The sequence below is a fragment of the Emydura macquarii genome, unplaced genomic scaffold (genome assembly GCF_026122565.2).
Source record: "Emydura macquarii macquarii isolate MOO-44397 ecotype Brisbane River unplaced genomic scaffold, CSIRO-AGI_Emac_v2 contig_1597, whole genome shotgun sequence".
NCBI lineage: Eukaryota > Metazoa > Chordata > Testudines > Chelidae > Emydura > Emydura macquarii.
This window is the reverse complement of record NW_027131734.1, coordinates 977,555-1,000,587: the sequence shown is the minus strand read 5'-3', so window position 1 is coordinate 1,000,587 and position 23,033 is coordinate 977,555. Positions and strand designations below refer to the sequence as shown.

Sequence of the window (23,033 nt, the reverse complement as noted above, 5' to 3'; positions counted from 1 at the left end):
GGGAAAGTCAGGCCTGACCAACCTGATTGCTTTCTATGAAGAGGTGACCAGCTCTGTGGATATGGGGAAAGCGGTGGCCGTGATATACCTTGACTTTAGCAAAGCTTTTGATACGGTCTCTCACAGTATTCTTATCAGCAAGTTAAAAAAGTATGGGTTGGATGAATAAACTATAAAATGGATCGAGAACTGGCTAGAGCATAGGGCTCAATGAGTAGTGATCAATGGTTCCATGTCTAGCTGGCAGCCGGTCACAAGTGGAGTGCCCCAGGGGTCAGTCCTGGTGTCGGTTTTATTCAACATCTTCATTAATGATCTGGAAGATGGGGTAGATTGCACCCTCAGCAAGTTTGCAGATGACACTAAACTGGGGGGAGTGGTAGATACCCTGGAAGGTAGGGATAGGATACAGAAGGACCTAAACAAACTGGAGGATTGGGCCAAAAGAAATCTGATGAGGTTCAACAAGGACAAGTGCAGTGTCCTGCACTTAGGACGGAAGAATCCGATGCACAGCTACAGACTGGGGACCGATGAGCTAGGCAGCAGTTCTGCAGAAAAGGACCTGGGGGTAACAGTGGATAAGAAGCTGGATATGAGCCAGCAGTGTGCCCTGGTTGCCAAGAAGGCTATTAGCATATTGGGCTGCATTAGTAGGAAAATTGCAATCAGATCGCGGGAAGTGATCATTCCCCTCTATTCGGCATTGGTGAGGCCGCATTTGGAGTATTGTGTAGAGTTTTGGGCCCCCCACTACAAAAAGGATGTGGAGAAGTTGGAGAGAGTTCAGCGGAGGGTAACAAAAATGATTAGGGGGCTGCAGCACAAGACGTATGAGGAGAGGCTGAGGGAACTAGGCTTGTTTAGCCTGCAGAAGAGAAGAATGAGGGAGGATTTGATAGCAGCCTTTAACTACCTGAAAGGGGGTTCCAGGGAGGATGGAGCTAGGCTGTTCTCAGTGGTGACAGATGACAGAACAAGGAGCAATGGTCTCAAGTTGCAGGGGGAGAGGTCTAGGTTGGACATTAGGAAAACGTTTTTCACTAGGACTGTGGTGAAGCGCTGGAATGGGTTACCTAGGGAGGTGGTGGAATCTCCATCTTTAGAGGTTTTTAAGCTGCGGCTTGACAAAACCCTCACTGGGATTATTTAGCTGAGGCTAGTCCTGCTTTGAGCAGGGGATTGGACTAGATGACCTCCTGAGGTCCCTTCCAGCTCTATGATTCTATGATTCTAATGCAAGCCAGTTTACACTGCTGCAACCCTGGGACTTGATGAGCGGACAGATGAAACATTTCAAGTGGTCCATCCCTAAGAGAACAATCGAATAAATCAACAGCTGAGATTGCTTCTCTAAGGATAGTCCTGACACCTTTTGCTACAGCAATTTCAGTTATATCTTTCAATACCAATACGTCAGCTCAAATGAATATCGTTTGGTTAATAACCCCAGCAAAATGGTTAGAACTGAAACCTAAATTTTCAAAATAGCCCACAATTTTGCCTGTACAATTTTGTTCCCACAACCAAATTGAGGCACATTTATTTGCACCTGCAGTTGCACCCATTTAGACAGCTATACCCTGGTTTCATTTTTTAGGCATCTAAATAGTTTTAATTACACAAGTAAGTATGGAAACTATGGAAAAATCAGACACAGCTTTGACAGCGACTATGTGATCTTCAATTTTCCTCAAGCCAAAGGAAGACTAAGAATCCAGTTCTATCACTCTTACTTACATTGAGTAGTACCTTACTAGATAAGAAATCCCATTGAAATCAAGGTACTATGTGAGTAAACATGCCAGAACTATGCCCAGTGTTAGACTAAAACTTAGTGACAGTCCTTTGTGCTAATAAATTGGTTCCTCTGATTAGAAGAAAATCCTGTGTTTGGGCAAATGGACGTCAGCTTGTCTGGAAAACAATGTCACAGAAACATTTTGATCTGTTATTTTCCAACCTAGCACATCTCTAAACAAACAACCTTTTTTGCAGGGCCAAAACGGAGCATTCAAAGATTTTGACCTGTGTAGCTCTAGAAGCCAAGATGCCAGAAAATAGCAAGGCATCTTGGCCAGCACATGAGCCAAATTCATGGCTGGTGTAGCTCCATTGAAATAAATGGAGTAAGTGCAAGGATGAATATAGACCAATATGCCTATTGTTAGCTACAGAAATCTCTGCGTTTCATGGTCTTTTTGATTGTCTTTAAATTCTTACAAGGCTTCCATTATGCCTTAACACAGTTTATTAGTACAAGGCAGTCTCATTAAGTTTTGGCTTAATAATTGTTTTGAGTGTTATAATTACTCATTGATTATATTAGAGTAATGCCTAGGGGCTCTGATTAGGATCAAGGCCATGTTATGCTAGGTGCTGTACCAAGAGGTAGACATAGTCCCTGCCATGACGAGATGATAGGCTAAGCACCCTAAAATAACATAATCATTGGTACAATTAAAATATCATTTGGCTTACAATTCAAATGAATACGGAGTACATTTTTCAAAAAATGAAAAAAGGAGGTGCAAAAACTTACAAAGTGGGCACTGTGGATTGTTAGTAAAACCAAGGAAAATCCATTTGCCTTTGACTGTGACTGCCACTGAAAGGATACCTTCTTGTGACCTTGGGTTTCCCACTTTAGTTACAGCATCTTTGATATCTTTCCAAGCTTGCTCTTCACCTGCCAGCATGTCAGCATCCTGTTTTGACAGAAACAAAAGCACTTGATAAGAAAAACAGAGTTGACTCTGAATATGTAAGAACATGGCATAATGATAAGCAAAGGGTTATAAAAGATTATAATGGCACTAAGAATGTTAGGCCTGTGTATCAGAACATTTTCCACCAAATAATATCCGGAACGAAAAATAGAATTCACTATTTGACCTGGTCCCCTCTGTATTTGCTTTCCATGAATTTTCTAATAAAAGAGTTCACTCACTGGAATGTTGAGGGAAATGGAAAATTTTAATGAATATTAGAACATATCAAGGAAGGTGAATTTTGAACTCATAAGCAATGAGTATTCACACCAGAAAGCTGATTCTAAGAATTATGATTATCTGAGCAGGGAACAGAAGCAATAGCACGTCTCATGTTTCCTATCAAAACAAACCAAACAGCTCAGATTTCAACTACCCACAAAGAACTGTTCACTAACAATTTATAGACCCACAAACTGTGTGTAGAAATGACTCAGCTAATAATTTTGAATATTAATAATATTGAACAACTTCAATAAAACTGTAAGATGAGCACAGACAATTTGCAAGCAGAAAGAGCCTAACTTCATTCAATATTCAAATTAAAAGCTTGAATCCAGTGAATCAGTCTGCTGCTCAGAAAAGATTACCTATATTTTTTTAAATCACAGTTATCCCTGTTCTGCCGGTAAATCATATCAACAATCACATTTTCACATCACTCTTTTATAGTGCAGTACATGGAGGCACAATGTTCAGTGGTGACAACAAGGGACTGGATGTGAGGAGACAAAGTTCAAAATTTTTCAATTTTGCCAGTGACTTATTGCGTATCTTTAGGCAACTCACTTAGAGACAGATTTTTTAAAAGGTATTTAGGTGCCCAAAAATGCAGGTAGTGGCATTTTCAAAAGCCGTTAGGAGTTTTGTGCGTAGATGCTTTTGAAAATGCCACAAGACACCCATCTGCATCTTTACATGCCTGAATACCATTAAAACTTTGGCTTTTGACCTAACTGTGCTTCAATTTCTCCAGCTGTAAAATGGGGACAATAATACCCACCTTTGCAAAATGTTTTGGTATCCCCAGATGGATATAACTATGAATTATTTCAGGAATAATTATTTCAGATGGATATAAGTATAAATTAGTTCAGGAATATTTCAAATAACCTCAAAAGCAGCCATATGGGGAAAAGGATTACATGAAGGAAATTGGGTATAAGGAGCTAGCCAAGCACTTTTGAGCTAATACACACTCAATAGGTATCACAAGGGCATTGCTGTTGAGAAGTTTATAATCCACATCTCCCTTGCACTACATAAATAGGGAGAAATAGGGGAAGAAAAGTATTGATTGTGAATTCAACGTAACAGAAAATATTTACTGGAAGCCTGTGCTCACTTTCATGTTTAATTTTGCAGTTTTGCCTTCCAATCTGTCCAAGAAAACAGTTGGACTCTTTTACTGTCCAAGAGATAGTTAAATCAAAATTGGCCTCAGCTGTCTTATAATTCTGTAACATTCTGCAACAGAAAGATACAAAGAGGGCAACATTACCCTACTGCAATTTGCAAATGAAAAAAACAGTTCTCTGATCAAAAGAGCTCACTTGGAAATAATTTTGTACATAGCTAAATCTGCCACCAGAAAGGAAAAAGGTCAACGATGGGACACAATAGCTCATGTTGCTGTGGTCATGTTAGCATAGTTAATAGTCCAGATCTAAACTTCTTAAGCTGTGTACCAAATTTACACTGAATAACTCAATTTCAGCCTCAATATAACTCTACTGATTTTATGGCATTGCATTGCTTACAACAAGGCTGAACTTGGCCTATTAACTGTTTGACAAACTGTTATGAATATTGGGCCTGATTGTGCTCACAGAACACCATTGTAAATCTGGAGTTGCTCCACTGATTTTTCACTGCTGGAAATGAAAACGTTTGGCCATAAAATGTAAATAATACATTATTGCAAAATTAAGATTGAGAGGTTACATGAACAAAAAGGTAGACATTCTGTTAAGGTTCCCACAGCCACCATAACTCAACCACTTGCCCAAATACAGTAGTTGGTATTGCTATATATCGGCATTGTGTTAAGTTTCAGGCTAATACAGTTACAACCCAGTGCTCAGAGACACTGGCATAACAAGCACAGGGCCAGATTTAGAGGGGAGAGAAAAATGATGTACAGTAAGTTATAAGTCAGTCCACAGATACAAGGCAGGTTTGGGGAGCGGGGGGGCGGCTAATGTACATGTTGTGGGACTGATAGATGGTATGAGTTAAAGCATATGTCAAGGTAGGATTTTAACTTGCACCTTCTTAGATCCTCCTGGGAGTTGCTTTTCCTGCTGCACCCCTCTCTTCCAGCATCTCAGCATGCAAGTTGCAAAGACATGAGGTCAGATTTTCCCTAGCCCTTACACAGGTGCACAGGACACAAAGAGTTTCCCCATCCTGTATATCCCCTCCAAAACTCAAGACAATCACAGAAACTACACCCAATGCACACATCACCCTATAGGGGGCTGGAGGCCTGGCCTTGACTGCCTTTCCCAGGAACCTGTGGTCTTGAGGGAGCAAAAACTTCAAGGATTTAAGTCAGTGGGAGATTTCCAGATTAGGCTGTTGGGGGATTTGCTTGGGTAAATATTTGGCCCTTTAAGCATCCCTGATTCTTTGAAGAGGGTTCTTCCTACATTTTTCTTGTTAACTCTAAACTTCACACAGGACAGAAATATTCTGTCGGACTTTGCCCAGGGGATGCTGGCTGCCCCTTCAGTACAGGCAGTCAAGCAGAAGCAGCAGAATGACTTAGAGGAGTGGTCACTGCAAACCTACTCATAGAATCATAGAATATTAGAATTGGAAGGGACCTCAGGAGGTCATCTACTCCAAACTCCTGCTCAAAGAAAGACCAACCCCAACTAAATCATCCCAGCCAGGGCTTTGTAAGCCAGGCTTTAAAAACCTCTAAGGATGGAGATTCCACCACCTCCCTAGGTAACCCATTCCAGTGCTTCACCACCTTTCTAGTGAAAAACATTTTCCTAATATCCAATCTAGACCTCCCCCACTGCAATTTGAGATCATTGCTCCTTGTTCTGTCATCTGGCACCACTGAGAACAGCCTAGCTCCATCCTCCCTGAAACCCCCTTTTAGGTAGCTGAAGGCCACTATCAAATCCCCCCAACTCTTCTCTTTTGCAGACTAACCATGACTAGTTCCCTCAGCTTCTCCTCATAAGTCATGTGCTCCAGCCCTCTAATCATTTTTGTTGCCCTCCACTGGACTCTCTCCAATTTGTCCACATCCTTGCTGTAATGGGGGGCCCAAAACTGGACACAATACTCCAAATGTGGCCTCACCAGTGCCAAAGAAAGGGGAATTATCTTCCCTCAATCTGCTCGCAATGCTCCTGCTAATGCAGCCCAATATGCCGTTGGCCTTCTTGGCAATAAGAGCACACTGTTGACTCATATCCAGCTTGTCTATTGTAACCCCCAAGTCCTTTTTTGCAAAACTACTGCCTAGCCAGTTGGTTCCCAGTTTGTAGCAGTGCATGGGATTCTTCATCCTAAGTGCGTGACTCTGCACTTGTCCTTGTTGAATCTCATTAGATTTCTTTTGGCCCAATCCTCCAATTTGTTTAGGTCACTCTGTATCCCTGCCCTCCAGTGTATCTACCACTCTCCCCGGCTTAGTGTCATCTGCAAACTTGCTGAGGGTGGAATCCACTCCATCCTCCAGATCATTAATGAAGATGTGGAACAAAACTGACACCAGGACCGAAACCCTGGGGCACTCCACTTGTTACCAGCTGCCAACTAGACATTGAGCCGTTGATCACTACCCGTTCAGCCCAATGATCTAGCCAGCTTTCTATCCACCTTATAGTCCATTCATCCAACCCATACTTTTTTAACTTGCTGGCAAGAATATTGTGGGAGACCCTATGAAAAGCTTTGCTAAAGTCAAGATATATCACTTCCACCGCTTTCCGCACATCCACAGAGCCTGTCATCTCATCATAGAAGGCAATCAGATTGGTCAGGCATGACTTGCCCTTAGTAAATCCATGCTGACTGTTCCTGATCACCTTCCTCTATTCCAAGTGCCTCAAAATGGATTCCTCGAGGACCTGCTCCATGATTTTTCCAGAGACTGAGCTGAGGCTGACTGGTCTGTAGTTCCCCGGATCCGCCTTCTTCCCTTTTTTGAAGATGGATACTATATTTGCCTTTTTCCAATCGTCTGGGACCTCTCCCAATAACCATGGGTTTTCAAAGATAATGGCCAATGGCTCTGCAATCACATCAGACAACTCCCACAGATGTACTGCATCTGGCCCCATGGACTTTTGCATGTCCAGCTTTTCTAATAATCCTGAATATGTTCTTTCACCACTGAGGTCTGCTCACCTCCTTCCCATACTGTGATGCCCTGTGCAGTAGTCTGGGAGCTGACCTTGTCTGTGAAGACAGAGGCAAAAAAAGCATTGAGTACTTCAGCTTTTTCCACTTCATCTTTCACTAGGTTGCCTCCCGCATTCAGTACGGGGCTCACACTTTCCCTGACCTCCTTCTTGTTGCCAATATACCTGTAGAAAATATTCTTGTTACCCTTCACATCACTTGCTAGATACAACTCCAATTTTGCTTTGGCCTTCCTGATTTCACTTCTGCATGCTCGAGCAGTATTTTTATACTCCACCCTAGTCATCTGTGAGAAGCTTCCACTTTTTGTAAGCTTCCTTTTCGTGTTTAAGCTCACCGAAGATTTCTCAGTTAAGCCAAGCTGGTTGCCTGCCATATTTGCTATTCTTTCTGCACATTGGGATGGTTTATTTCTGTGCCCTCAATAAGGTTTCTTTGTAATATAGCCAGCTCTCTTTGACTCCTTTCCCCCTCATATTAGCCTCCCAGGGAATCCTGCCAATCAGCTCCCTGAGGGAGTCAAAGTCTGCTTTTCTGAAGTTCAGGGGCTGTATTCTGCTACTCTCCTTTCTTCCTTTTGTCAGAATCCTTAACTCTGGCTTCCAGGCTAACAAACTTTTCCCAGTAAGTTGTTTCTGGTCACTGACTTGGACATCCAATGTTACTAATGCAACTAAAAGGATAAAGCTGCCTTGGAGTAGGAATTATGAAAATAATTGCAATGATTAATAGTTACACCAAACAGTTTAATTTCATCTAAGAGCATAGCAGTAAGAAGATTTAAATTTTTATGAAATAACCCATTCAAAGTGATGCTTTTCAGGGCATATTTCCAGCCAAACCTCCAGGTGTGCAGTTGCCAGCAGTAAAGAAGAACATGTCTTTTCATCTGTTGAAATGGAAAACCCACCCTGTAGCAAAGTCAGCAGCCTTTGAACAACAATGAACATTTAGTGACACCAGTGTAATGATTTCCCCCACTGGCAATACTGGTGTTGAACACAAGGGTTTATTCTTCAAAAGAACAAACTGATTTTCTTATTTTGTTCCGAAAAAAAAAAAAATCTCTCTATCACAAGGATAAAAGACAAACTTCCAGCAGATGAGGCCAGTGAATTTACAGATTCATGTTTCACATATAGAGGTGTGCTGATGAGGGAAGTGCAAGTGGATATGTTGGGTTGGAAGAGTTCTCAGAGAGGAGGAGCACAATGAGCAATGACCCTTTCTTCTGCAATATGTGCTGTTCCCACAGCATGCTTGCTGCCAGATGTCAGCAGGAGAATAGGGGAACACAGACCTTGCAACATCCTCAGTATGACTGGCCATGCTCCCTTGGAGTTATGAAGTGCCACTGGGCATGCTAGATGAGCTCCCAACCTAGTACTCAAAGGAACCCAAGATCTGTGTTGTAGCTTACTCCTGAATGGTTATCTTGAGAAAGAAGGTCCCTGTACCTTCTCCACTTCCCCATGCACAGGGGATGTCCCCACATTTAGCCCTTAGCTTGTCTCCTGGAGGGGTGACTAAGATCTTACACTAAAACCTCTGCCCTGCTGAAGGCACAAGAAAGTTCTGCAGGTCACATGATTCACTGCTATTTCTTGGTGCCTTAATTCCTAGAGAGAGATGTTGTCTCTGGGTACAGGATACATATGGTCTTCTCTGCTCTGATTTTCTCTTCCTCTCCTGTTGTCTTTGACCTCACTCTCTTTTCTTCTTTCTTTCATCTCACTCCGCGTTTCCTCCTTTTCACTCTCCTTTGCCACTCACTTTCTCTTTCTCATCTTTCAACAAAGTGCTCCCTGGCCCTATCTCTCCAAGCACGATCACTGTTATACATAATATCTAATGCTGTTAGCACATTTACTGACTAAAGCAATTACTGTTTTTGATTATAACCAGATTTAAAATTGTGAATATAAAAATACCACCCACATCAGCCTGTTACAAGAAACACCAGTCACTCCTTCCCTGACCAAAGCAGCACAAAGCCTGTCAGTCAGGAGCACTCAGCTCCCTTATCACATACACAAACACACCAGTCTCTCACCAGCATTTTCCACATCCTACCCACCCAACATACCTGTCAAAATCTTCTCTCTCCAGGAAGGAAGTTGCTGAGGGTTTCTCCTTCACCTTGCCCCTACAGGACAGGACTGGGACTTGGATTTTCTGTCCCACAATGGCTGGCAGAAAGTAGTTCTTTTCCCCCCCCTGCCCGCAGGTCAGGGTGGAGAAGTGGAGCCAAGAATCTTTGCCACTGGAGACAGCCACCAAGATATTCTCCCCTCCCACCTCCCTCGCCTGTCCAGAGAAGAGGAAAGTGGGTCCAGAATTATTCAGCCAACAATTAATTATTTTATTCCCTTTTCCGGAGTCCCCTGCCACAAGATCATGGGTGGAGGTAGGTGCTTATTTCACATCTGGAGGGTGCTGTTGAGAGATTCACCTAATTCTCCAACTCCTCTCATTTCCAAGCCACAGATTTGGATGGGTGGGGATGCCTCTCTCCACACCCCATTACATGGCGTGCTCATTTGCATGGATACCCAGCCCCATACTGACAATAGCTAATAAAGGTGCTCATGATTCCCTCATGGGACAGTGTGCCAGACTGCCCCAACTGCAGTAGAAAACAAGAGTGACTACTGGTCCGAAATGAACCTGACAAACATTTTTTATTCAAAATACACGGAGGAAATATGGCATGTCAAATACAACTGTTGGCTTCAGAATGCCGTAAGTCTATATATGCCATAGGTCAAACAAAAATTATAGGCATAGTGCAGAAATTACTGGGTTTTGTTTTTGCATCTGAGTTATGCAGAAGGTCATACGCAATGATGATGATAGTCCCTTCTGCATTTAGAATCTAGAAATCTATATTACTAATGACTGTAAGGCAGTTGATTAAGTGAGGCCTGTGAGATACCATCCTTGAAATATGATCATGTATTTTTCTGATGTAACCATTTAAAAAAAATCGTTAAAGGTAAAGTTTTTTCAGACGGCCACATTTTAATTCTTTAAAATCAGGATAACCCTATATCTGAACATTATACACAAACCGCCAAGTACTGCTGTGATGTGCTCAGCTCCTACTGACTTCAACAGTATCTGACCATCTAAGATAAGGATATTACCCAAAGTGTTCAGATCTCTGGAAGCCTGCTGGGTCCAAATCAAAAGACTTTGATTTTCAGTTGAAAAGGTACCTTGGGAGATCAAACTGATTTCAATGAGGACAGGATGCTGTTCTAAAACAGGACTGTTATGAATTGCTGTCTTAAAGCATAAAATCATAAAAAATTTCTGGGTACAAAACACCTGGAGCCCTCTGGAAATGAAAGTATATTTCTGATTAACTCATTAGCAGCTCACTGTTTTGTACTTGTCTGCAAATAGACTATATGAAGGGAAGATATTGCATAATGTAATGCAGGGCTTTTGTCAAGTTTGTGGGAGAATGCAACATGGAAGTTGCTATATTATAAAGATCTAAACTTCATTCACGGCATGTGGACATTCAGGACAAACAGAATATGATCTTGAGCCTGATAAACGAGCACTCATAACATTATCTGAACATACAACACAGGTATACAGGGTCACAGACATGCCAAGAGAAAAGGCCCATTAAAGTGGTTTATTGCAATATCTGAAGTCACGTCATAGTCCTCATGAAGGGTCTTCATTCCTTTTCATTTCCATGAGGGCACCACTGGAGTTTTATGGAGCAGCAGTACCTTTATGGTGAAGGTAGAATCCACAGTAGTGGGGTGCAGGCGGGTGGCAATGAGTGATGGAAGCATACGTGGCAGTGGACAAATGGCTGAATCCATTAACTGTTTCTGACATTTCTTAATCTTCTACATAATATTGGGATTTTTTAGGAGGTGTTGAATTTTGTATATATAAAGAAAGTATAATATTGTTTCTGGTTAACTGGACTCCACATTGCAACCTAGTTTGACTTTATAACTGAATCTTAGACTAAATAAATGCAGAGCCAAACACTGGTCATCCACACACCCTCTTTCATTTCAAAACCACATGGTTCTCACAGAAGCCTTAAGATTTCACTTCCATGAATTTACTTCAACAACAGTTAGGTATATTTTGAGTGTGCACTGCACAGGGCCCTGTACTTATGAGGGCATCATGCTCCAAGATTCATGTATGGCACCTCCAAGCCATCAAAACTCGCTAGTTCCCCAACAGTGAAAAATAACAAATCTTCACAATTATCCAACCGTATTGTCCACCTCATGCTGTACAGGTTCGGGGAACTCCACATGTCTTTCCTTGTATGGGACCTGATAAAACCTACAGCTGAGCTGACTACAGTTGTAGCCCTCTTAGAACATGAGACCATGAGTTTTCTGACATTGTAAGTGTTAAGAGGGTAGATGCGATCTAGCATACGATAACTGCAAAGGATTTTTATCCATAGAGAAAAAATGTTTTGCTCCATGTAAAGAAACCAGAAGAAAGTAAAACGAGAGACAAAAAACTCCCTTTTTTAAAAAATTAAGAAATTAAGATAGGATGACAGATGCAGAGCAAGCAATATTCCATATCTCTGAGTGTTATTCAGTACATCTGTTCACTGTTAGAAAAGTTAAATTAATTTTCCCAACTACAACTACTAAGACATGGCATTCATATAGCGCTTTACATTTTCAGAGTACTGACACTGGTAAGTGTTCGGAAGCACTACACAGGTTAATGTTCTATTCTGTGTGGATATAAAAATATTTAACAGTGTCTGATACAACTTTTAGAATTTTATTCTGTTTACTTAGAAGCCCAAAGGGCGGCAGCAATAACATTTTTGGGAGAAAAAATATTCAGATTAGATTTGTAGTTACAGAAAATTAAGATCAACAAGCGAATTTGAACAAGCCAATTTAATTCAACAGAACGCAATGGGAGCAGGTTAACTGTGTTTCAGTAACACTCTGTAATATTGTAGAGATATGATGATTACAAAAATAATAAAAAAAAAATCATGGTAGCTCTGCACACAATTGATTATTATAGTGATTTTATGTTTGAACCTGTTGTTAGATCAATCTTTAGGGCATAGAGGTATAAATCTTCTGCAGGAAGCAAATACAAACGAGCTCCAAAAATTCTTTTCATTAGCCCTGAACCGCAAAGTACAGTTGACTTTTGTTAATAGCATAAACACTCACAGATCAAGTATTAATATTAAAACCTTTCTGCTTTCTGTGTACTCCGTATAATTAAATACTAAGACAATAGTATCATGGAACACCCCCCACGACCAAACAACACTGTTTAAGGGTATTATGTTACCTAGCGAGAAAGCAAGATAATATCTAAAGACGTCTGTCAGCATTAAAGCAATACATAGTGCTGACACGTGTGAACTTCACAACAGCATTTTATGCAGACCTGGAGACTCTTCAAATGAAAGGTTATAACTTAACATATTCTGCAGTAATTTCATCATGTTCTAGTTATCTTGGTTGCTGATCAATATATTCCCCATCTTTGATTATTTTTAAATGTGTCACTCGTGTTCTAGCCTTCCCTGAGAAGCCATGATCATACAGAGATTAGCCCAGTTATATTCCTGGATTTTTCTCACAGCTAGGGTGATCAGACAGCAGCATGAAAAATAGGGACAAGGGGTGGGGAGTAACAAGTGCCTATGTAAGACAAAGCCCCAAATATTGGGACTGTCCCTTTAAAATCAGGATATCTGGTCACCTTACTCAACATTTTCTGCAGTAGTTGTGTCATACAGAACCCAACTCAGTGAGAACAGAGGGTGTTTAGCGCCTTGCAAGTTCAGGCACCATAGGTCCAATCCTGTTCACATTGAAGTCAATGTAAATTTTGCTTTTGACTCCAGTGGGGGTAGTTTTAGGCCTTAAGTTTGTGGCAGCACACCCACTGTAAACTCCCTAGTTCCAGGAGTTTAGAAACTGACTGTAAAATTCCAGTCCAAGCTGCCTATCAAGACAGTGTTTACAAGCTGAAATAAAAACTGATTGAACCTATCTGAAGTGTAATAAATAGAGATTAACTACTTGTCAATGAATACAATGAAAAATAAATGTCTCTACACCTTAGCAAAGAAGTGGGACTTTATGCCAGACCCCCCTCCACCGCCCCAAAAGACTTAGTGGAGTTGGGTGTTCTAGTGCAGCTTCCAACATCAGCTTAACGGGCCTAAGGATATTTGGCCAATCTGCCATGATGCTGTTCAGACAAGTCATCCTAGCACCGGGGTTTCCTAGCAACTGTGTGCTAGGTATTATGGGCTGTCTCAGATATTAAATCCCAGTTGTTCCTTATCAATCAAACTAGGGATTATGGGGCAACTATGTCCTTGTGTTTAAGGCAGTGTTGTTACTGCGGTATTCTAGGCACCTAAAAATTAGGTGTAACGATGCTTAGCATCACAACACCTAAGTGCCCTTGTGGATCTGAGCTTTCATCCCCAATTTGTCAAAGCATTTAAGCATTCAATTAACATTAAGCACATGAATATTCCCAGGAGCATTCAGCAATACACTTAGCATGTGGTTAACTTTAAGGATATGCATAAGTCCCACTGAAGTCAACAGTATGGAAGCACATGCTTAAGTACTCTGCTGAATAGGAGTGTGTTTATTCACACACTTGCCGTTAAGCATATGCTTAAGTGCTTTGAAGAGTTAGGGACCTATGTACATTGCAGAACTGGATAGTTACTGAAACTATGCTGGCCCCAAGAGCTGAACCCCAATCTATTTTAAACACCAATAATATCATAATGTGGTATACGTGTTTCTCAGTCCTAAATTCAGCATGATACAGTGGTTCCTATGGTATCTGTAGTACTTTTATCTATAAGCATAAAGTACAATGTATAGAGAAAAACCATTACACTGATGCATATTGTTTTCTGAATAAATTGTATTCACCAAATGCAAAATACAGCAACTTTTGGCTTTACAAAGCACGTATGACACAGTCCCATAATTTGTTAATCTATTCTATGTTAAAAATATTTGACAAATCTCACAAGTGAAGAAAGGGTTTGTCTCCGTAGTGTTTACAAAACCTTCTATGTTGGCACTGGGTATTTATGAATAGAGACTGATCACCCAAGTCACCAGTGGGTCGAATACATATATTCAATGTTGAACATATGTACTTGCCCGAATTATGCAGATCAGTTTCAAAGTTTTAGAAATTCATGAATACAAAAGGGCTTGAATCCAGTTGGATCAAACCAAAGACCTTGTATATACGAAGTATTTGCAGCTTCCCCCCTAGAAGTTGATCTGCTTTAGTAAGAACTTTTGATACTTCAGAGACGGAAAATTATTGGGCTGCAAACAGATAAGAGGTGTAAGGTTTCTGGTGTCTTTAACGGAGGCAGCACAGTGAATTACAATTATTAATTACAATGAAGCACTTTTACTTCAGAGAATCATTATGAACTATCCTCAGCAATTAATACCAACTACAGTTGGTAGGTGTTCTTCTAATCTTTAAATGAAGCTGCCAGAAACAATCTGTAAGCAAATGAGTACTTGAAACATCCTATTTCCTGTACTTTCCTGCATACTATTATTCTGTCTCAATATTAATGACATTTTAGATATTATTATGTAAAAGAGGAAAATGGTTGCGTCCTGGAGCGTGAAGAAGACATTCTCTAAAAATGTCATAATGTCATGGAAACGACAATCATGACCTTGAATATTTCTCAGTGCCTGGATTTAATGTTTCAATAGCTACGGTGCTGCTGGCTCTTGTTGACAATATACTTTGCGGCTTAACAGTCAGTGGAGCTAGGGCAGAGTGACGCAAAGCGGCAGGGGACATATAGCCCAAATTTTAAAACTTGGGTGTTTAAAATTAGACACTTTAATCCATATTTAAGCATCTCAGCACATGGCCTGTTTTTCAGAGGTTCTGAGCACCCTTATCTACAAGAGGACTTCTATAAGAGGTCCCTCTGAAAATGAAGCCAAATTCAGCCTTAGTGTACGCAGGAACATGTCCAGTGAAGTCACTGGAGTTGCCACACTAGGGCTGCATTTGGCCCACAGATTGTTTCTGTTCTAAAGCCTGAAAAGCAGTTTGTGCCTGGGGCTGTGCAAACCCTATGGGATTTTAGGGGTGTATTTACTTGCAGTTTGGGGATTTAGGGACTGGGAGAAAACCATCCCTTGAAGATTAGGGGTCAGATTGAGGCTTCTACTATGCCCCTTTATGCCCTTCCACTATAAAAATGGCAGAACAGCCCAGAGAGAGTTCCTGCAATGTGCAAGCAGTTCAGAACTGGCACATGCAGCCCTATGCCTCCTACCCTGCAGTCTCAGGCTTGCTTGGAATTGTAGGGACTTGCTTGGAATTGTAGGGTGAATACTCTGCCCCTTGCAATCCTGGGCTGCAGAATTCTTTCAATGCTGTTTTAACTTCTACCAGGTGCCACACTGGCAGACAGAGCAGCCCAGAATTTGGGAAGGGAAAAGGTGTCCTAAAGCTAACTTCATGCCATCTTCCCCAGCCTCTATGCTATACCTTCTTTGCTGTGCCTTCTTAGAAAACGTGACCTTAGACTTTGATAAGCTTGAACTTTCAACCTATCAGGCCCTTTGAGTCTCGAACCCATGTCCACGGGGGTCCTGGGAGTCTTCACACTCCAATCCTCCAGCTGGCAACTCACAGACAGCTGCTGGGACTGGGGTCCCTGAAGCCCAACGGGGGCACAAGCCCCACCCCATGCTCTGATGGGGAGAGCTCCAAGGCTCCTGAATTGGGCCACATTCCCTATTTAAGCCAGAGGAGGAAACAGGCAGTTGTATGTACAACTGGCTTTATCCTGCCACACACTGCTGGTCCGGTGTTTACCTGTTCCTGTCTTCTGATCCTGACCTCCCAGTATCCTGGCTCGACCTGACTCTTGATAACTTTCACCTGGCTCCAGCCTTCTGGTTCCATCACCTGATCCTGAGGTATACGGACTCTTGGAAACTGACTCTTGGCCCTTGCCCTCCAGTTTGCCTCTCAGTTCTGATCTCCTGGCATTACAACCTGGTCTGATTGCTGGTAATTGGCTCCTGGACCCTCAGCCCACGTCCAATGCTATCTGCTAGGCCAGGCCACCCACGCTCTGGCCCTGACACAATCACACACCAGAACCCTCTTTATTTCCCCACTCAACTGTAATTAAAATAAGCCCCAGGGCACAGGGTAAGCAAAGGAAGCCAGCTGTGGTCAAGAAAAGTCAATGGCATTCCAAAGGGGTGAACAAACTTTGGACATAAAGTTTGGCAAACTTTATGTCCAAAGACTGAGGTCTGCAAAGGCATCAAACCTACAATCTAAGGCTCAGCTTGAGAGGCTGTCAGTTTTGATGTGAAAGATCTCTATTTGTGAAAAGGATGCAAGCATTTTTAGGTGATGATTGTTGGAGCATCATGTTTTGAGTGTTTATTCAGATTTAAGCAACCAAATTCATATCTGGTATATAAACTGATTACCAAAGTTCACAATCAAGACCACCGCCTTGTAGGTAAAACCATGAAGTAAAATGCTACATTGTGAGCTAGAATACAACCGATGCGGTTCACAGTGGCCAATCATGATATATTTTCAATTTCCTTCATTTTAGCCTGGTATTTTATTGCCAGTGTGATTAATAAATTCTGTTAAAGCAAGAAATGAAGAAGACATTCACAGCCATTAGAGCAGAATATTTTGTTGTGATATTATTTAAATTGTGTTTCCAATTAATTTCCTAAAACTGAGCAATGCACTAACAATGTATTTCTGTGTATTCTGATGACCTTTAAGTAACTGACTCCTATCTTAAAAAGTCTTATGCTTCAACCAAAACATTTACATAGTCAAATGGATATGTTTCATCCTTCTGAATAGCACTGTAACTCTACCCTTATTTTGTTTTTTCTTTAGATTACAGCTTATCATTGCCACTTTGCACTCTATACATGGCTCCCCCTGTTAATTAAGTAAATATAATATGCCAGTTAAGCAGCTCAGCCTATTAGTATTTTTCTCCCTATACTTTTAGTGGCTATGGATTCTAGCTATCATACTATTAGGCAGTAGCTGGAATCACATCAAAAGTTTGCACAGCTCATAGGAATTCCTTACTTGCCCGGGAACGTTGCCTTTGCGTGTAATATTTTTCATCAGAAAAACTAGGAGAATGAAAGATTAGCTCCTTGAGATGGACACAGAAGGCTGGGAAACATGTATACTGCCCCTCACTTCTCAGCTATGGTTAAAACAAAGAACCATTCCTGATGTCTTCCTAAGCAATATGACGTAGCAACTTGTTTTTCTTAATGATTTTGGTAAGGTAAATCTTGAGCAGAATGTTGTGAGACCCTGTTGCGTTACCATTAACACATCCCAAACTCAAATCAATGAAAACAATAGCTTCGTAACCCAATCCATTAAGCAATCTTGTGGAAAATAATAGGAGATCCTGCAATGGGTCAGCAATTTACACATTACACCAACGTAACTCACATGGTTGAAGTTAATTCAGCCTTTGTGTGCCTGCTGCTCTTTAAAAAACAAAAGGTTTCCACTTATGGCTAAAAATAAACCTTGCAAGTGAATAATGTATAGCTATAGCTTTAATTACTGCTTTGTTTTGATATTAATTAAGTTATTGACAAGAAATGGATATCTCACAATGCTATCATCACAGTATTAAAGAGTCAGTATTTCATTCCAAAGCTGTCTTCCAGCAGTGTTAAAACCTCAGAAGTTATAGTCTTGCTATTCAAATGATGTCATCCTTGCTTAGTAAGAACTTGAATGATATTAGTTAAGGAATGGAACTGACTTGGGCAATAAATCCCTAATTTGTGGAACTTCTAATAAAACTTGTGAACTTTCTGTATCCAGAGAATTTTCAGTGTTAATATTGATTTAGCAGAGATAATGATAGATAGATACCAAGTTATGTTAACATAAAAAACAAAGTTTTAAACAAGAACATGGATACCAAAATCAGATTAAGAAAGGTTTGCTTGGAAGAGTTTCCTTAAGTTTTAGAGACAGATGATATGGTCACATTGTTCCCTCAGTTAATGAAGGACTTGTCTACATGGGGGTTTTAAACTGCATCAGATCAAGTTAATTTGGGTTGAAAAGAGTTGCCTACATATGACGCAATCCATCACCACACATTAACTCCATATTTATTGCAAATTCTGAAGTCTTCTTGTAAAGTGGACGAGGTTTACTTTGAATTAAATGAGTTGGTCTATTTTTCATGTGGACACAAATTCGGCGCACCATTTTTTGCATTCTTCCAACAGCTATCTCATAGTGATGTGCAGCTCGACCATTACTGACCTCCCTGTATACCTGCATGCCCTTTCATGCTCAGTGTCAAGTTCTCAGGATGACATCTTCCCCCATTTAAAAGCTAGCATTGAGCCAGATTTTGCCCATTTGCTTCTCAAGCCCAGTGTATCATTCTTGTGATACAACCACAGCAGCACTCCAGAAGCCCCTCAACATGCCTTGCGCAGCCACTTGGAGTCGTGTTGAGATCCTAGATCTCACAGCCATCCGAGGAGAAGCGTCAGCTCAGGAAGCTCTTATGGCCAGCCACAGGCAGAAAGACCCTTTTGTGGACATTGCCAAGCAGGTGTCTATGAGAGATCACAAATGGTGCACCAATCAGAGCTGGATAAAGCGCGAAGAGCTCAGGAGTGGGTACATGGAAACGAGGGACAAAAGGAGATGGTCCACCAGGGGACATGTGACTTGTGGACATTTATGGACATATTGCACAGGATTCTACACAATTACAGTACAACCCGTCCCAGACCCTGCATGGACCCTGCCACCCGCATTCTCCCCCACCCCTGATGAATAACCAGACACACTGGAGGATGAACGGGACGATGCCGGAGAGAAGCCATCCCCTGAGAGCCAGGCCCTTTTTTTTGGGACTCAGGACCCTGATGCTGACCAGCTGAAAAGCCAGCCCCAGTCCTGCCCTGCTGAAACAGCCTGCAATTCCTGCTCTGCGTTGGCTCAGCCCAAGTCCTAGACAGAAACCCAAGAGTCAGATCCCCTGGCGGGAACTCTGGCGTGTAAGTACCTACAGTTACAATTTGTTATGATTGTGCTATGCTGCCTTGCTGGCTTCAGTTCCACGTGCCCCATGGTTGGAGGAAGTGTAGACGGATGTGACCTAGGAGCCCTTCCAGGTATCCAGCTTCTATCCCCTCCCTCAGCCCACAGTGTCTGTTCAGCCCCCCATACATGACTGTAAAATGGCAGCTGCGCTGACCAGGCAATCGGCCTCTTTGACATGTTAAATCCATGACTATCAACTGTTTTCGCACCCACCACACAGAGGGCACTTACCCATCAGCCTATTTTCCTTTTCTCTTCCCTCATCTGGTCTGACTGGTGAAACTCCCCTCTCCTGCCTTTTTCCTATCCCCAAATGGCAACTTCCAGCCTGGTGCAGCCACAGTCTCTACCCTGTCCCCTATCCTGTGGCAGATTTGAACAACAAAAGCATCCAGTGGTGCAAAATTCAACAGTTTATTGAGTAAATGTTTACAGGAAAAGAAGTTTGATTAGTGCTCATAGTTTACATGAGGTATGGTTACTCAGCACCTTATCAATGACATAGCAGACCTGCATGGGAATGGCCCCCCACAGCTGGTCTCCCCATGCCGAATTAGTTGGCTACAGACTGGCAACATTCCAGGGTGGCCAGTTTCCAGGTGGCAATGGCGAGTTGCTTCTCTGCAGGTATGGAGCACCACATGTTGGTAGGCGTTGCTGCAGCTCCGAGGTAGTTCTGCACAGATCTGAAAAAAGTTTGCCGTCTCCATCCTGAAATTCTTTCACCCCTGCTGAGCATCCAAGGTCTGCCAAAAAATCCTCTCCCACCAATCCATACTGTTTTCTCGGGCCCATAAATGATGATGAACACTGTGTAACCGATCCAGGAACTGCAACGCTAGTTCCAACAGCTGAGCATTGTCCTCTTCCTTCTCCTTATCCTACTGCTAGACTCACTGCTGCTGCCGAAGAATATTCTTGTATTCCTGCATTATCTGCTTGGTGGTATGATGGCGAAGAACAATGCCAGATTTGTCCAGCTTTCACTGCCCAAGTAGCCTCTATGTATTCAACTTGTCACCATAATGATGTGGAGCACTGTTGGGTCCATGCTAGCATACAGCAATTTTGAAATGGTGCGAGCCAGCCCAGAAGGGAAGTATGGGGTGGAGGAAGTTGGTCTCTATCTGTATTCCACCACATGGAGTACACATACACACCATGCATCGGAGATGGGAGATTTCTAGCAAATGTCTGTTGGGCCACACACACACGCTGTTGTTCTCCTCATGCTCCAAATCAAGGCTATAAAGGGCAGTGTGGACCAATGCCTCGCCAGTTCCTCGTCTTACCACAAATCCAGCCATGATCTGCAGCAGAGGGGATGGAAGGCGGGAAATGGAATACAGATAGGGTCCACAATATCTTAAAGAACCTCTAGTTACAGGTAAGTAACCTCCATTTTTTCTTCAAGTGCTGGTCTTTATGTGTATTCCACATGGGGAGATTGGTAAGCAGTAGTCAAACAAGAGGAGGGTATAAGAATGCAGCTGGTATATGTGTCTGTAATACTGTGGTTCCCACAGTTGCATGTGCAGAATAGGTCTGGAATAATGCATAATGTTTTGTAAAAGCTCCAGGTAGTTGCCCTACATATTTCCAGTAGAGATGCTGTAGAAGATGCCTATGCTCTAGTGGAGTGGGCTTTTACCCTATCTGGGGAGGAATATCCACCAGTTGGTAACAAAGAATGATGCAGCGAAAGATCCACTGAGAGAGTCTCTGAGCAGATAATGCTTGTCTTTTTGACAGCTCCGCTAGAGCAGCAAACAGTCTAGGCATTTTCCTAATTGGTTTTGTTCTATGCAAATAGAACACCAAAGCCTGTTGGACATGAGAGAGTGATGTTTTCGCTCCTCATCAGAAGTACAAGATTTTGGAAAGAATACAAGTACAAAATTTTGGAAATTAAGTAAATAGGTTGGTTCATGTGAAACTCAGAAATTACTTGAGGGATTAATTTCAGAAGAAAGTGAAGGGAGATCCTTTTGTTATGAAATGTGATATATGGTAGATTTGCCATTTCACTTAACCTTTTGGCTGATGTGATGGCAACTAAGAAGGCAACTCTCATGAAGAGGTAGGACGTGGAGCTGGTGGCCAATAGTTCAAAGGAAGGTCTGGGAAGTATTGAAAGAACAAGATTAAGATCCCATTGTGGTGCTGGTTTACCACTGGTGAGAAAGTTCTAATGAGCCCCTTCAGGAATCTGGTTATTGTTGGGTGAGTAAAAATAGCATAGCCTTCAGCTGCGGAGGAAAGACTCTGATTGCTGCAAGGTACACCTGTAACAAGCTAACAGAAAGGCCCAACATCTTGAGAGTGAGTAGGTAGTCTAAATTAATAAAAATTCCTGCAGATTATAGGGATAACTGGTTCTGCTATGTCCAGGCAGAGAAATGTTTCCACATAACTACATAGCATTTTCATGTGGAAATCTTTCTGATTTGATTGAGAATAAATTGAACAGCCACTGAACATTAATGCACTAGGTCTGACACCCATTTAAATACAAGGCCATTAGATGAAGAGGGCCTTGGTTGGGGTGGGTTGTCCCACCATTCTCTTGAGTCAGTAGAATCAGAAAGGAATAGATGTGAACAGGCGGAGGGGTTGATAGAACTTTGAAAGTCAGAAAACAAAACATCTTGCTGGAAGGTAGATTGGTAAACAACCTTGAACAAAGGCTGTAGGTTGTTTTGTGAAAGTTTACCCACTAGAAAGCGTTTTTCACTTTTATTTATTTGTAATCATTTCTAACTCAATCTTTTATACTTGAACTCACTTAAAATCCTATCTCCTTTTATTAATAAACTTTTAATATAAATTTACCAAGTGCAATGTTTGATTTAAAGTGAATGTTAACGCCAGTTAATGTGGCAAGCAGCAAGGTATTGTATCTTTAAAGGAACAAATGAACCTTAATATCTCTCTGAATGGCCTAGGAGAAGGCTGGACATTGTAGAGCACACAGTTTTGGAAAAAATCAGGACTGGGAGTGGGTTAGGATCACCCTTGCATAAATTAACTGGATGATAGAGACTAGAGTGGGGCTGTTGTGGGGTCAAAGCAGTAACTCAGGGCTGCATATCACACTCAGGATATTGCGTGTTTGTCTGCTGGCTGGAAGCATCCAAACCAAAGAACCACAGCAGCAGAGGAGTTTGTTCTTGACGTCTAAAATTTTGGCATAGTTGATGAAATCATATTTCGCTAACAAAGCCTGGCAGTTAGCAACTCTAAACTGAAAACTTGCTGAAGAAAAACCTTTTCTCCCCAGGAGGTCAAGGCATTTGGTGTCCTTGTCTGAAGAGGCTAGCTTAGCATGTAGCAGCCTGGATCTCTCAGTGGTTGCTTGTACCACCAGGGAATTGGGTGCTGGATGAGAAAAGAGGAACTCCGCTCCTTTGGTAATGTAATGACTGGGGAGGGAGTGCAAGAAGTAGGAGTATGCCAAACTGCAGTAGGTCCATTGTTGCTTTGTTAGCTCCAGAGGCCATCTGACTGGGACCCACAGGTCCCAAGATGTCCAGCAGCCTATGCTGTGTTTCTTGGACCTTCTTGAGCTGGATCTGCCGCTCACATGCTACTCTCTGTAGGAGCTCTTGATATTGCCTGCAATCATCAGATGTAGACGGTGAAGATGGTGCAACCAACTCATCAGGAGAGGAGGAAGAGACTACCATTGGAACTAGCGGATCCAGTTCA

At 41.9% G+C, this 23,033-nt stretch overlaps 1 protein-coding gene across 5 annotated transcripts in view; it reads right to left on the bottom strand.

Annotated features, from left to right (window-relative positions):
- Positions 1 to 23,033, bottom strand: part of SMYD3 (SET and MYND domain containing 3) — a 601,699-nt gene that overhangs the window by 65,089 nt on the left and 513,577 nt on the right. For all 5 annotated transcript variants that reach the window (XM_067555238.1, XM_067555239.1, XM_067555240.1 and 2 more), the window contains one exon: positions 2,621 to 2,708. In XM_067555238.1, coding sequence (XP_067411339.1) covers positions 2,621 to 2,708 — 88 coding nt within the window. The remainder of the gene's footprint in view (positions 1 to 2,620; positions 2,709 to 23,033) is intronic.